Source organism: Perognathus longimembris, chromosome 5, assembly GCF_023159225.1.
Source record: "Perognathus longimembris pacificus isolate PPM17 chromosome 5, ASM2315922v1, whole genome shotgun sequence".
NCBI lineage: Eukaryota > Metazoa > Chordata > Mammalia > Rodentia > Heteromyidae > Perognathus > Perognathus longimembris.
The window spans coordinates 1298445-1310775 of NC_063165.1; the positions used below are offsets into that span (position 1 = coordinate 1298445).

Here is a 12331-nt window from a genome sequence, read left to right on the forward strand (position 1 = left end):
TTCCAGGGATGCTCCAGCACTGCCTGTAGGCGTCCTCAGGCTCCTCCTTTCACTTGTAGTTTTCCACACTGTGGTGGACATTTCTCAATGTGGTGATGTTTCTGCACCATGGCAGTACTTTTCTTCTCAGGGACCTATTTCTGGTCTGTAGGTGGCTAATCCAGGTCTGTAGGTAGCTAATCCAGGTCTGCAGGTGAGCTAGTCCAGGTCTGCAGGTGAGCTAGTCCAGGTCTGCAGGTGAGCTAATCCAGGTCTTGAGGTGAGCTAATCCAGTCCTGTAGGTGGCTAATCCAAGCCTACAGGTGGCTAATCCAGGTCTTGAGGTGAGCTAATCCAGTCCTGTAGGTGGCTAATCCAAGCCTGCAGGTGGCTAATCCAGGTCTTGAGGTGAGCTAATCCAGTCCTGTAGGTGGCTAATCCAAGCCTGCAGGTGGCTAATCCAGGTCTTGAGGTGAGCTAATCCAGGTCTTGAGGTGAGCTAATCCAGGCCTGCAGGTGGCTAATCCAGTCCTGTAGGTGGCTAATCCAAGCCTGCAGGTGGCTAATCCAGGTCTTGAGGTGAGCTAATCCAGGTCTTGAGGTGAGCTAATCCAAGCCTGCAGGTGGCTAATCCAGGTCTTGAGGTGAGCTAATCCAGGCCTGCAGGTGGCTAATCCAGTCCTGCAGGTGGCTAATCCAGGCCTGCAGGTGAGCTAATCCAGGCCTGCAGGTGGCTAATCCAGACCTACAGGTGAGCTAATCCAGGTCTGCAGGTGGCTAATCCAGGCCTGCAGGTGGCTAATCCAGGTCTTGAGGTGAGCTAATCCAGGTCTGTAGGTGGCTAATCCAGGCCTGCAGGTGAGCTAATCCAGGCCTGCAGGTGAGCTAATCCAGGCCTGCAGGTGAGCTAATCCAGGCCTGCAGGTGAGCTAATCCAGGCCTGTAGGTGGCTAATCCAGGCCTGCAGGTGAGCTAATCCAGGTCTTGAGGTGAGCTAATCCAGTCCTGTAGGTGAGCTAATCCAGGTCTTGAGGTGAGCTAATCCAGGTCTTGAGGTGAGCTAATCCAGTCCTGTAGGTGGCTAATCCAGGCCTGCAGGTGAGCTAATCCAGGTCTTGAGGTGAGCTAATCCAGGCCTGCAGGTGGCTAATCCAGGTCTTGAGGTGAGCTAATCCAGGCCTGCAGGTGAGCTAATCCAGGTCTTGAGGTGAGCTAATCCAGTCCTGTAGGTGGCTAATCCAGGCCTGCAGGTGAGCTAATATAGAGTCACCTCCTTTTAGACTGCGACCTGTGTTCCAGCCCTCCCCCTCCCATGGGTTAGGCTGGGGGTTGTCGGCTTGGACACTTTGTATGCTCTGTCCTGTCCCTTTCTCCCTGTCCTCCCAGCTGTGAGAACACAGGGTCGGAGCAGTGTGATGTGGGCTGCTGCTGACCAGAGGGCCCAGCTCCCAGAGGGCCCAGCGGAAGCCAAGGCTGGTAACACCCGGCCCGTTTCTTCCAGGAGGAGATCGGCTGGCGCAATGTCACGCGGCTGCTGGTGTATGCCACGGACGATGGCTTCCACTTTGCGGGCGACGGGAAGCTGGGAGCCATCCTGACCCCCAATGACGGGCGCTGCCACCTGCAGGACAACATGTACAAACGCAGCAATGAGTTTGTGAGTGCCCCTCGGGGCTCCCCTGGGGATGGGGATGGGGATGGGGACGGACGGGGCCACTGAGGAGCACAGGCGGCCTCTTAGGGCCTGCTGGAGAGCAGCAAGGGGCAGAGCGGAGAGCAGGCTCTGTACGCATGTCCCGTCCAGGTCACCTCGCCAGAGCCTAACACCTCCTTCCAACCTAAGAAACTTCCAGAAGCCCCAAGTGTGCTCAGTGTGGGTCCGGGGAACCCAGCTTCAGGCAAGGAGAGGATGGTGGGTGGGCTGAGGTGGCCCTGGGCCTGGAGTTCATGGCGGGGGTCCTGCCGTCATAACCTCCCCCTCAGGCCTGGGGCTTGTAACGTCAGCACAGGGACTGCCGCCCGCTGCCCTTCTAGACTCCATCCCGTCTCTCACACCAGGAGCCCTGGGAGGGCGGAGGCCCCAGGCTCCATCCCCAGACAGCCTCTCACTCTTCCGAGGGAATGCAGAACTGGTACAGACAGGATTCCCCACCAGGAACCCAGAACTGAGCAGTGGTGGTGGTGAGAACAGGGGATCCACCACAGACAGGCAGTGTGACACCATGTCCAAGAGACTCTGCCTTGCGAGTGTCCCCAGGATACAAGTAGACACCACTGCCACTGTGGCCAGGGCAGCATCAGAGCGGCCCCCAGGGGAGCCCAGGCATGTCCACTGCATGGGACCCTCAATATGCTGCTCTCAGGCCTCATAGTAGCGCCTCATGCCTGTAATCCTAGCTAGGTAGCTGGGATCTCAGGAAGCTGAGATCTGAAGAGGTAGTTCACAGCCAGCCCAGGCAGGGACATCTGTGAGACTCTTGTCTCCAATAAACTACAAAAAAACAACCAGAAGTGGAGCCATGGCTCAAGTGGTAGAGTACTAGGCTTGTGCAAAATAAAGGCTCAGGGACAGTGCCTAGGCCCTGAGTTCAAGCCTGGGGAGATGCATGTATATACACGCACACACACACAGATGCTGCTTTCACTCTGCCTGGCTTTAAACCAAGAGTGGTTATTTATGCTGGATTCTGTGTCACGTGGCGATACAGGATATGGTAACTGCTTGGACGGAACCAGTTTCCTGCACAACTTCGTCATGCATTTATAAACCATATTTAGAGAAGATGCCACCGTAAACCAGATGTGCAGGCCCGCGTTGCCCGCGGCTGGGGCAGGGGGCCTGGGCACTTGCTTTCTTCCACAAGGTGACTGGAAGGCTTGCTCTCCGCCCCAGGCACTGTCTGACAGGTGTCTCCTCTCTCCAGGACTACCCATCCGTGGGCCAGCTGGCACACAAACTGGCAGAAAGCAACATCCAGCCCATCTTCGCGGTGACCAAGAGGATGGTAAAAACCTACGAGGTAAGGGAGTGGGTTCCTGGGCGGCGCCGGCGCCGGGTGGGTGGGGGCGGCGGGCCGCGCCGCTGCAGGATGACAGGGCCGGCCGGGGCGTCACACTTCTGCTTCCCGTGCTGCTGCGCGGGCGTGGGCGGCCGGCCGGCCGTGGCCACCGTGCTGGACGGTGCAGAACTGGGCAGGACGGTGGTGTGGGAGGTGCCCGGGCTCTGCGCAGCACTGTGCTGGGGTGTGGAGTCCCCCAGGAATCTCCCCAGGACGGTGGTGTGGGAGGTGCCCGGGCTCTGCGCAGCGCTGTGCTCGGGTGTGGAGTCCCCCAGGAATCTCCCCAGGACGGTGGTGTGGGAGGTGCCCTCGGGAGAGGGCTCTGCGCAGCGCTGTGCTTGGGTGTGGAGTCCCCCAGGAATCTCCCCAGGACGGTGGTGTGGGAGGTGCCCGGGCTCTGCGCAGCGCTGTGCTGGGGTATGGAGTCCCCCAGGAATCTCCCCCCGTGTGAAGTCCCGGAATCGTCCTGACGTAGGCTCTGCTGGTAGCGGTTCTGTTTTTCTTCTGGAGTGTGGCAATTCTGCAGGTCTGACTTGCTCGTTTGGGGAAGCTTCCTTGTCTGTTACTCCCATAGTTTGAGTGTCGACATCTCCCACGGTGTCAGGCACGGCAGAAGAGCCCGCGTGTCGGGGCACAGTGGGGTAGAATTTGTGCAGGGGCCTCGTGGGCAGGGCCTCGCTCTGAGACCACCAGTCACTCTGCTGTGAAGCAGCCAGACGCCGTGCCTGGGGGAGGAAGCAGCCGCGCCTTCCTTTGGGACGTGGGAGTTGCGGGTGGCCACGCCTGTGGATTAACTGCGCGGCAGGGATTTGCTGAGCGGGAGGAACTCTGTGCCTTCTTCCCTGAGCCGGCTCCTTCAATGGCGGCGGCCGAGGGGGTGAGCATGAGGCCGGATGAGGGCGTACGTCGGACGAGGGAAGGTAGTGGCCGTGATTCCGTTCATAAAATGTAGTGTCACGTTCTTCAGAGCCGGCAGGTCTCTGGACAGAAACCCCAGGCCGCAGCTCTTGCGCAGCCAAACCTCCTGGGCCGTTTCTCGGCAAGCATCCCATTGCGGCCTCCAAGGGCAGTGATGGCCTCTGAGGGCAGTGATGGCCGCCTGAGAGGGCTGCGCGTCCCTGACGCGCCTAGGTGACTGTGCCTGCCGACCTCACCGCGTGGCTGCCCGTGGCTGAGTTCTCCTCACGGAGACACTGAACGGCACTCCGGGCAGAGGCCCCGCCCTGCCTGCTTCTGTCGCCACTGCTGTCCTCGTCAGCACTGAAGAGCACAAAGCCCCAATCCACCTCTCCTGGGTGGGGCCTCCGTGCGGGAGGACCCCTGCGTGCGACCCTGGGCGTGGTCTCTGGGAATGACCCCTGGGCGTGGCCCCAGGGTGTGGCCCCTGCATGTGACCTCTGGGCGTGGCCTCTGGGAATGACCCCTGGGCGTGGCCCCAGGGTGTGGCCCCTGCATGTGACCTCTGGGCGTGGCCTCTAGGAATGACCCCTGCGCGTGGCCCCAGGGTGTGGCCCCTGCGTGTGACCCCTGGGCGTGGCCTCTGGGAATAACCCCCAGGGTGTGGCCCCTGCATGTGACCTCTGGGCGTGGCCTCTGGGAATAACCCCTGGGCGTGGCCTCTGGGAATGACCCCTGGGCGTGGCCCCAGGGTGTGGCCCCTGCGTGTGGCCCCTGGGCGTGGCCTCTGGGAATGACCCCTGCGCGTGGCCCCAGGGTGTGGCCCCTGCGTGCGACCCCTGGGCGTGGCCTCTGGGAATGACCCCCAGGGTGTGGCCCCTGCATGTGACCTCTGGGCGTGGCCTCTGGGAATAACCCCTGGGCGTGGCCTCTGTGAATGACCCCCAGGGTGTGGCCCCTGCATGTGACCCCTGGGCGTGGCCTCTGGGAATGACCCCCAGGGTGTGGCCTCTGCTTGCGACCCCTGGGCGTGGCCTCTGTGTACTGGTCTCATGAGCTCCACGGAGAGGACTGGACTCCATTCTTTGGAGTCATGGTAGGCAGGCAGTGGCCTGTCCCTGGAGGGGGGAGGTGGCTCTCTTCATGGCACTCAGCCCTTGAACACAGGCTGGGCGGGTGTGGGAGGGGCTGCACTGTCTGTAATTGGGGGACTCTGGCCGGCGCACCTCTGGGGACACATCTGGGCAGCGTGACTGTCCGCTGCTGCTGGTTGTTGCAGGAGCTGTGTAACACGGTCACTGTTAAAATGCACTCAGTCATTGAAGCACACAGGACTCGCCACTTGCTGGAGGTTTTGCCACATTTTACAGATAACTGTACCCCTTGGGTTATTTCTACCTGCCAAAGCTGGAGTGGCAGGAATGCTGTTCCTGGTGAGCGAGGGCCACACTGACGTGGTGGGAATGCCATCCCCATGACGTGGTGGGAATGCCGTCCCGGTGACGTGGCGGGAATGCCGTCCCGGTGACGTGGCGGGAATGCCGTCCCCGTGACGTGGCGGGAATGCCGTCCCCGGTGACGTGGCGGGAATGCCGTCCCGGTGACCTGGTGGGAATGCCGTCCCGGTGACGTGGCGGGAATGCCGTCCCGGTGACGTGGTGGGAATGACGTCCCTGGTGACGTGGTGGGAATGCCGTCCCGGTGACGTGGCGGGAATGCCGTCCCCGTGACGTGGCGGGAAAGCCGTTCCGGTGACGTGGTGGGAATGCCGTCCCGGTGACCTGGCGGGAATGCCGTCCCCGGTGACGTGGTGGGAATGCCGTCCCGGTGACATGGTGGGAATGCCGTCCTGGTGACGTGGTGGGAATGCCGTCCCGGTGACATGGTGGGAATGCCGTCCCCCCGGTGACGTGGCGGGAATGCCGTCCTGGTGACGTGGCGGGAATGCCGTCCCGGTGACATGGCGGGAATGCCGTTCCTGGTGACCTGGTGGGAATGCCGTCCCCGGTGACGTGGTGGGAATGCCGTCCCCGGTGACGTGGCGGGAATGCCGTCCCCGGTGACGTGGTGGGAATGCCGTCCCGGTGACATGGTGGGAATGCCGTCCTGGTGACGTGGTGGGAATGCCGTCCCGGTGACATGGTGGGAATGCCGTCCCCCCGGTGACGTGGCGGGAATGCCGTCCTGGTGACGTGGCGGGAATGCCGTCCCGGTGACATGGCGGGAATGCCGTTCCTGGTGACCTGGTGGGAATGCCGTCCCCGGTGACGTGGTGGGAATGCCGTCCCCGGTGACGTGGTGGGAATGCCGTCCCCGGTGACCTGGCGGGAATGCCGTCCCCGGTGACCTGGCGGGAATGCCGTCCCCGGTGACGTGGTGGGAATGCCGTCCCGGTGACGTGGCGGGAATGCCGTCCCGGTGACGTGGCGGGAATGCCGTCCCGGTGACGTGGCGGGAATGCCGTCCCGGTGACGTGGCGGGAATGCCGTCCCGGTGACGTGGCGGGAATGCCGTCCCGGTGACGTGGTGGGAATGCCGTTCCTGGTGAGCTAGGCAAGGGTCCCCAATCAGGGACATCGCCAGCTCGGTAGTGACCCCGGGGAGCATTTACGCCAAGCAGCGGCCGCTTCCTTCCTGAGAGCCGGCTGTTGGACGCTTTGCAGCCACTGACTACGTGCTCCGTGGTGTGCTCACACTTAAGCACTAACACGCCGTCCCCTAGGCACAGGAGGCCCCTGGATGTCACAAGCCCCCCCAGGTGGGTGAAGGGGGGGGCTGGTGCTAGCTGCACCCACCTGCTCTTCTCACTCGACAGAAACTGACCGAGATCATCCCCAAGTCGGCGGTCGGGGAGCTGTCTGACGACTCCAGCAACGTGGTGCAGCTCATCAAGAACGCCTACAATGTGAGCGGCCGCCGGGCTGGCCCCCAGCCCTGCCTCCCCCTGCGGGCCAGCAGGAGGACGGGAGGGAGGGGAGTGAAGGGACGGAGGGGAGAGGGGAGAGCCTCATCTCCTCAGCCTGGTGGCCACGTCACACAAAGCAAATCTGTCCCCTCCTCCATGGCATGGGTGTGCCACCCAGCCCCCACCCCCATGCGGCCCTCCCTTGGGGCTCAGCCCACTGCGCAACAGGGAGGAGTGGGGCAGAGGCTTTGCCCTGGGGGAGGCCCCGGGATCACTGCAGAGAGGCCTGTGGGAGGGGCCGCCCCTGGCGTGCCCGCCTCCCTCCATCGCCCCACACAGCCCTGCAGGGACTCGCGGCCTCCTCCTCCTCCCTGGCTTGTGGCCCCCGGAGCTGCTCCCGGGGACCAGGGCCCTGGTGCCCGTGGGGGTGAGCCAGGCACTGCGCAGGGCCCCAGCGCCAGGGGGTGCCCGGGTGCTCTGGAGACCTCCCCAGCGTGATCCGCGTTCTGAGAGCTCTGGGGACCTCTCACCCCTACGCACGGCCCCTCTGCCTGCAGAAACTGTCCTCCCGCGTCTTCCTGGACCACAGCTCCATCCCCGACACCCTGAAGGTCACCTATGACTCCTTCTGCAGTAACGGGGTGTCTCTCACCGGCCAGCCCAGAGGAGACTGCGACGGTGTGCAGATCAACGTCCCGGTAAGCCTGACCTCCACCGTGGCCCTGGAGCCCTGACCTCCACCGTGGCCCAGGAGCCCTGACCTCCACCGTGGATTAGGAGCCCTGACCTCCACCATGGCCCAGGAGCCCTGACCTCCACCGTGGCCCTGGAGCCCTGGCCTCCACCGTGGCCCTGGAGCCCTGACCTCCACCGTGGCCCTGGAGCCCTGACCTCCACCGTGGCCCTGGAGCCCTGACCTCCACCGTGGCCCTGGAGCCCTGACCTCCACCGTGGCCCTGGAGCCCTGGCCTCCACCGTGGATTAGGAGCCCTGGCCTCCACCGTGGATTAGGAGCCCTGGCCTCCACCGTGGCCCTGGAGCCCTGGCCTCCACCGTGGCCCTGGAGCCCTGACCTCCACCGTGGCCCTGTAAGCCTGGCCTCCACCGTGGCCCTGGAGCCCTGGCCTCCACCGTGGCCCTGTAAGCCTGGCCTCCACCGTGGCCCTGGAGCCCTGGCCTCCACCGTGGCCCTGTAAGCCTGACCTCCACCGTGGCCCTGGAGCCCTGGCCTCCACCGTGGATTAGGAGCCCTGGCCTCCACCGTGGCCCTGGAGCCCTGGCCTCCACCGTGGATTAGGAGCCCTGGCCTCCACCGTGGCCCTGGAGCCCTGGCCTCCACCGTGGATTAGGAGCCCTGGCCTCCAACGTGGTTTAGGAGCCCTGGCCTCCACCGTGGTTTAGGAGCCCTGGCCTCCACCGTGGCTCTATAGGCTTGGCCTCCACCGGGGCCTGGGCTTCCAGCTGCTGGAAGGCCTGTCAGGGCTCCCTGGACTTGGCTCCACTGACAATGAGAGGAGCAGAGGATCACGTGGGAATAGCAAAAGGGTCACATCCCCGTCCAAGACCCCAGCAGTGGGCCAGCACACGGGCTCCAGACAGCCATGCTCGGGACAGCTGCCGGGCGTGCAGAGCACTGCACCTCGGTGCGTGCAGCTGCGCGGAGTGGGGGACAACACAGAGCAAGGCCTGGCTCCCCGTCCCCATTGTGTCCTGCCCTCCCCCACAGATCACCTTCCGGGTGAAGGTCACGGCCACCACGTGCCCCCAGAACCAGTCGTTTGTCATCCGGGCCCTGGGCTTCACAGACACGGTGACCGTGCAGGTCATCCCCCAGTGCCAGTGCCAGTGCCGGGACCAGAAGAAGGACCGCGGGCTCTGCGGGGGCAAGGGTTCCCTGGAGTGCGGGGCCTGCAGGTGAGGCGGGCAAGGGTCCGCACTACGAGTGGTGTCCCTAGCCCAGGTTAGGGTCCTGAGGACAGGAGGTGTCCCCAGCCCAGGGTAGGGTCCTGAGGACAGGAGGTGTCCCCAGCCCAGGGTAGGGGCCTGAGGACAGGAAGTGTCCCCACCATGGGGGAGAGTGAGGACAGGAAGTGTCCCCACCATGGGGGAGAGTGAGGACAGGAAGTGTCCCCAGCCCAGGGTAGGGTCCTGAGGACAGGAAGTGTCCCCACCCCTAGGGAGGGCCCTGAGGACAGGAAGTGTCCCCATCGCAGGATAGGGTCCTGAGGACAGGAAGTGTCCCCACCACAGGGGAGGGCCTGAGGACAGGAAATGTCCCCACCATGGGGGAGGGCCCTGAGGACAGGAAGTGTCCCCACCCCTGGGTAGGGCCTGAGGACAGGAAGTGTCCGCATCACAGGGTAGGGTCCTGAGGACAGGAAGTGTCCCCACCACAGGGGAGGGCCTGAGGACAGGAAATGTCCCCACCATGGGGGAGGGCCCTGAGGACAGGAAGTGTCCCTATCACAGGGGAGGGGCCTGAGGACAGGAAGTGTCCGCATCGCAGGGTAGGGTCCTGAGGACAGGAAGTGTCCTCAACCCTGGGTAGGGCCTGAGGACAGGAAGTGTCCCCTCCCCAGGGAAGGGCCTGAGGACAGGAAGTGTCTCCACCCCTGGGTAGGGCCTGAGGACAGGAAGTGTCCGCATTGAGGGTAGGGTCCTGAGGACAGGAAGTGTCCCCACCACGGGGGAGGGCCTGAGGACAGGAAATGTCCCCACCATGGGGGATGGCCCTGAGGACAGGAAGTGTCCCCACCACAGGGGAGGGCCTGAGGACAGGAAGTGTCCCCACCCTGGGAGAGGGCCTGAGGACAGGAAGTGTCCCCAACCCTGGGTAGGGCCTGAGGACAGGAAGTGTCCCCTCCCCAGGGAAGGGCCTGAGGACAGGAAGTGTCCCCACCACAGGGGAGGGCCCTGAGGACAGGAAGTGTCCCCACCATGGGGCAGGGCCTGAGGACAGGAAGTGTCCCCACCACGGGGCAGGGCCTAAGGACAGCCCCCCTCGTCCCAGGTGTGATGCTGGCTACATTGGGAAGAACTGCGAGTGTCAGACGCAGGGCAAGAGCAGCCAGGAGCTGGAGGGCAGCTGCCGGAATGACAACAGCTCCATCGTGTGCTCCGGGTTGGGGGACTGCATCTGTGGGCAGTGTGTGTGCCACACCAGCGACGAACCCAACAAGGAGATCTTTGGGCGGTACTGCGAGTGTGACAACGTCAACTGTGAGCGGCACAACGGCCAGCCGTGTGGTGGCCCGGGTGAGTGGGGTCCCGGCAGAACCTCCTGTCCGCATGCCTTGTCGAGGGACTGTGAGTCAGATTTGGGGCATAGATGAACGGATGGGTTCTAAGTTTCCTGGGCCGGCTGGTGTCTGCATCTGGAAGGCCAAGCCGCGTGCTGGCAGCGGGGACTTTGTTCCCTCGTGGCTCGGGAGGGCCCCACGCGCCGTGAGGTGGCTGTGGTACTTTGTGGCCACGTGGCCGGCCCGGGGCCCGGGGCCTTTGCCCAGGCACGGTTGTCCTCCCGTGCTGGTGCTGTGGACTCGGGGGAGGGGGGGCAGGCAGGGGGTGGAGGAGGGAGCAGCCGGGTGGTGCTCCGGGCCTCCCGGCGCCCTGCCCGGCAGGGAGACGAGTCCCAGGGCCTCGGCTGTCTCCCAGGGCGGGGCCTCTGCGCCTGCGGCAAGTGCCAGTGCCTGGAGGGCTTCGAGGGCTCCGCCTGCCAGTGCTCCCGGTCCACCGCGGGCTGCCTGAACGCGCGCCGCGTGGAATGCAGCGGCCGCGGCCGGTGCCGCTGCAACACGTGCGAGTGCGACATGGGCTACCAGCCGCCCCTGTGTGAGGAGTGCCCCGGCTGCTCGGCGCCCTGTGCCCGGTACCTGTGAGTGTGCCCTCCGCCCCGCCCGGCTGCCCCGGGCCCACGCGCGTGCCGGGAGTCCGGCAGCCCGGCCCGCGCCCCCCACCTCCCCTGAGCACCTCGGGACACCCCGCCCACACGCTCGCGCCCCCATCCACCGGACACCTCGGTCCCCTCCCAGAGCGAGGCCCGTGCCCCCACTCACCCAGACCACACCCCGACACACCCACGCCCCCGACACAACCACGCGCCCCGACACACCCACGCACCCCGACACACCACGTGCCCCCACTCACCCAGACCACACCCCGACACACCCACGCCCCCGACACAACCACGCGCCCCGACACACACACGTGCCCCGACACACCCACGCGCCCCGACACACCCACGTACCCCAACACGCCCACGCGCCCTGACACACCCACGTGCCCCGACACACCTACGTGCCCCCACTCACCCAGACCACACCCTGACACACCCATGCCCCCGACACACCCACGCGCCCCGACACACCCACGCGCCCCGACACACCCATGCGCCCCGACACAACCACGCGCCCGACACACCCACGTGCCCCCACTCACCCAGACCACACCCCGACACACCCACGCCCCCGACACACCCACGCGCCCCGACACACACACGCACCCCGACACATGCGCCCCGACAACCACGCGCCCTGACACACACACGTGCCCCGACACACCCACACGCCCGCACTCACCCACGCCCCCGACACAACCATGCGCCCCGACACACCCACATGCCCCCGACACGCCCACGCGCCACCACTCACCCACGCGCCCCGACACACCCATGCGCCCCAACACACCCACGCACCCCGACACACCCACACGCCCCGACACGCCCACGCCCCAACACACCCACGCGCCCCGACGCCCACGCGCCCCGACATGCCCACGCGCCCCGACACGCCCACGCGCCCCGACACACCCACGCGCCCCCACTCACCCACGCGCCCCGACACGCCCACGCACCCCGACACGCCCACGCGCCCCGACACGCCCCCGCCCCCGACACGCCCACGTGCCCCGACACGCCCACGCGCCCCGACACGCCCACGCGCCCCGACACACCCACGCGCCCCCACTCACCCACGCGCCCCGACACACCCACGCGCCCCGACAACCACACGCCCTGACACACCCACGCGCCCCGACACACCCATGCGCCCCGACACGCCCACACGCACCCCGACACGCCCACACACCCGACACGCACACGCACCCCGACACACCCACGCGCCCCGACACACCCACGCGCCCCGACACGCCCACGCGTCCCGACACGCCCACGCGCCCTGACACACCCACGCGCCCTGACACACCCATGCGCCCCGACACGCCCACGCCCCCGACACGCCCACGCACCCTGACACGCCCATGCGCCCTGACACGCCCACGCGCCCCGACACGCCCACGCGCCCCGACACACCCACGCGCCCTGACACACCCATGCACCCCGACACGCCCACGCCCCCGACACACCCATGCACCCTGACACACCCATGCGCCCTGACACGCCCACGCGCCCCGACACACGCTTGCACTCTTGCACATCTGCACGCCGTCCTGTCGGAAGCTCTTAGCACCCAGCACCCCTGCTCCCCCCCCCCCC

The 12331-nt window shown here is 65.5% G+C and overlaps 1 protein-coding gene across 2 annotated transcripts in view; it reads left to right on the plus strand.

Annotated features, from left to right (window-relative positions):
* The window catches only part of Itgb2 (integrin subunit beta 2), a 28619-nt gene that overhangs the window by 12801 nt on the left and 3487 nt on the right, over positions 1-12331 (plus strand). For both annotated transcript variants that reach the window (XM_048346094.1, XM_048346095.1), the window contains exons 7-13: positions 1481-1636; positions 2904-2999; positions 6751-6840; positions 7398-7538; positions 8567-8754; positions 9851-10095; positions 10495-10714. In XM_048346094.1, coding sequence (XP_048202051.1) covers positions 1481-1636; positions 2904-2999; positions 6751-6840; positions 7398-7538; positions 8567-8754; positions 9851-10095; positions 10495-10714 — 1136 coding nt within the window. The remainder of the gene's footprint in view (positions 1-1480; positions 1637-2903; positions 3000-6750; positions 6841-7397; positions 7539-8566; positions 8755-9850; positions 10096-10494; positions 10715-12331) is intronic.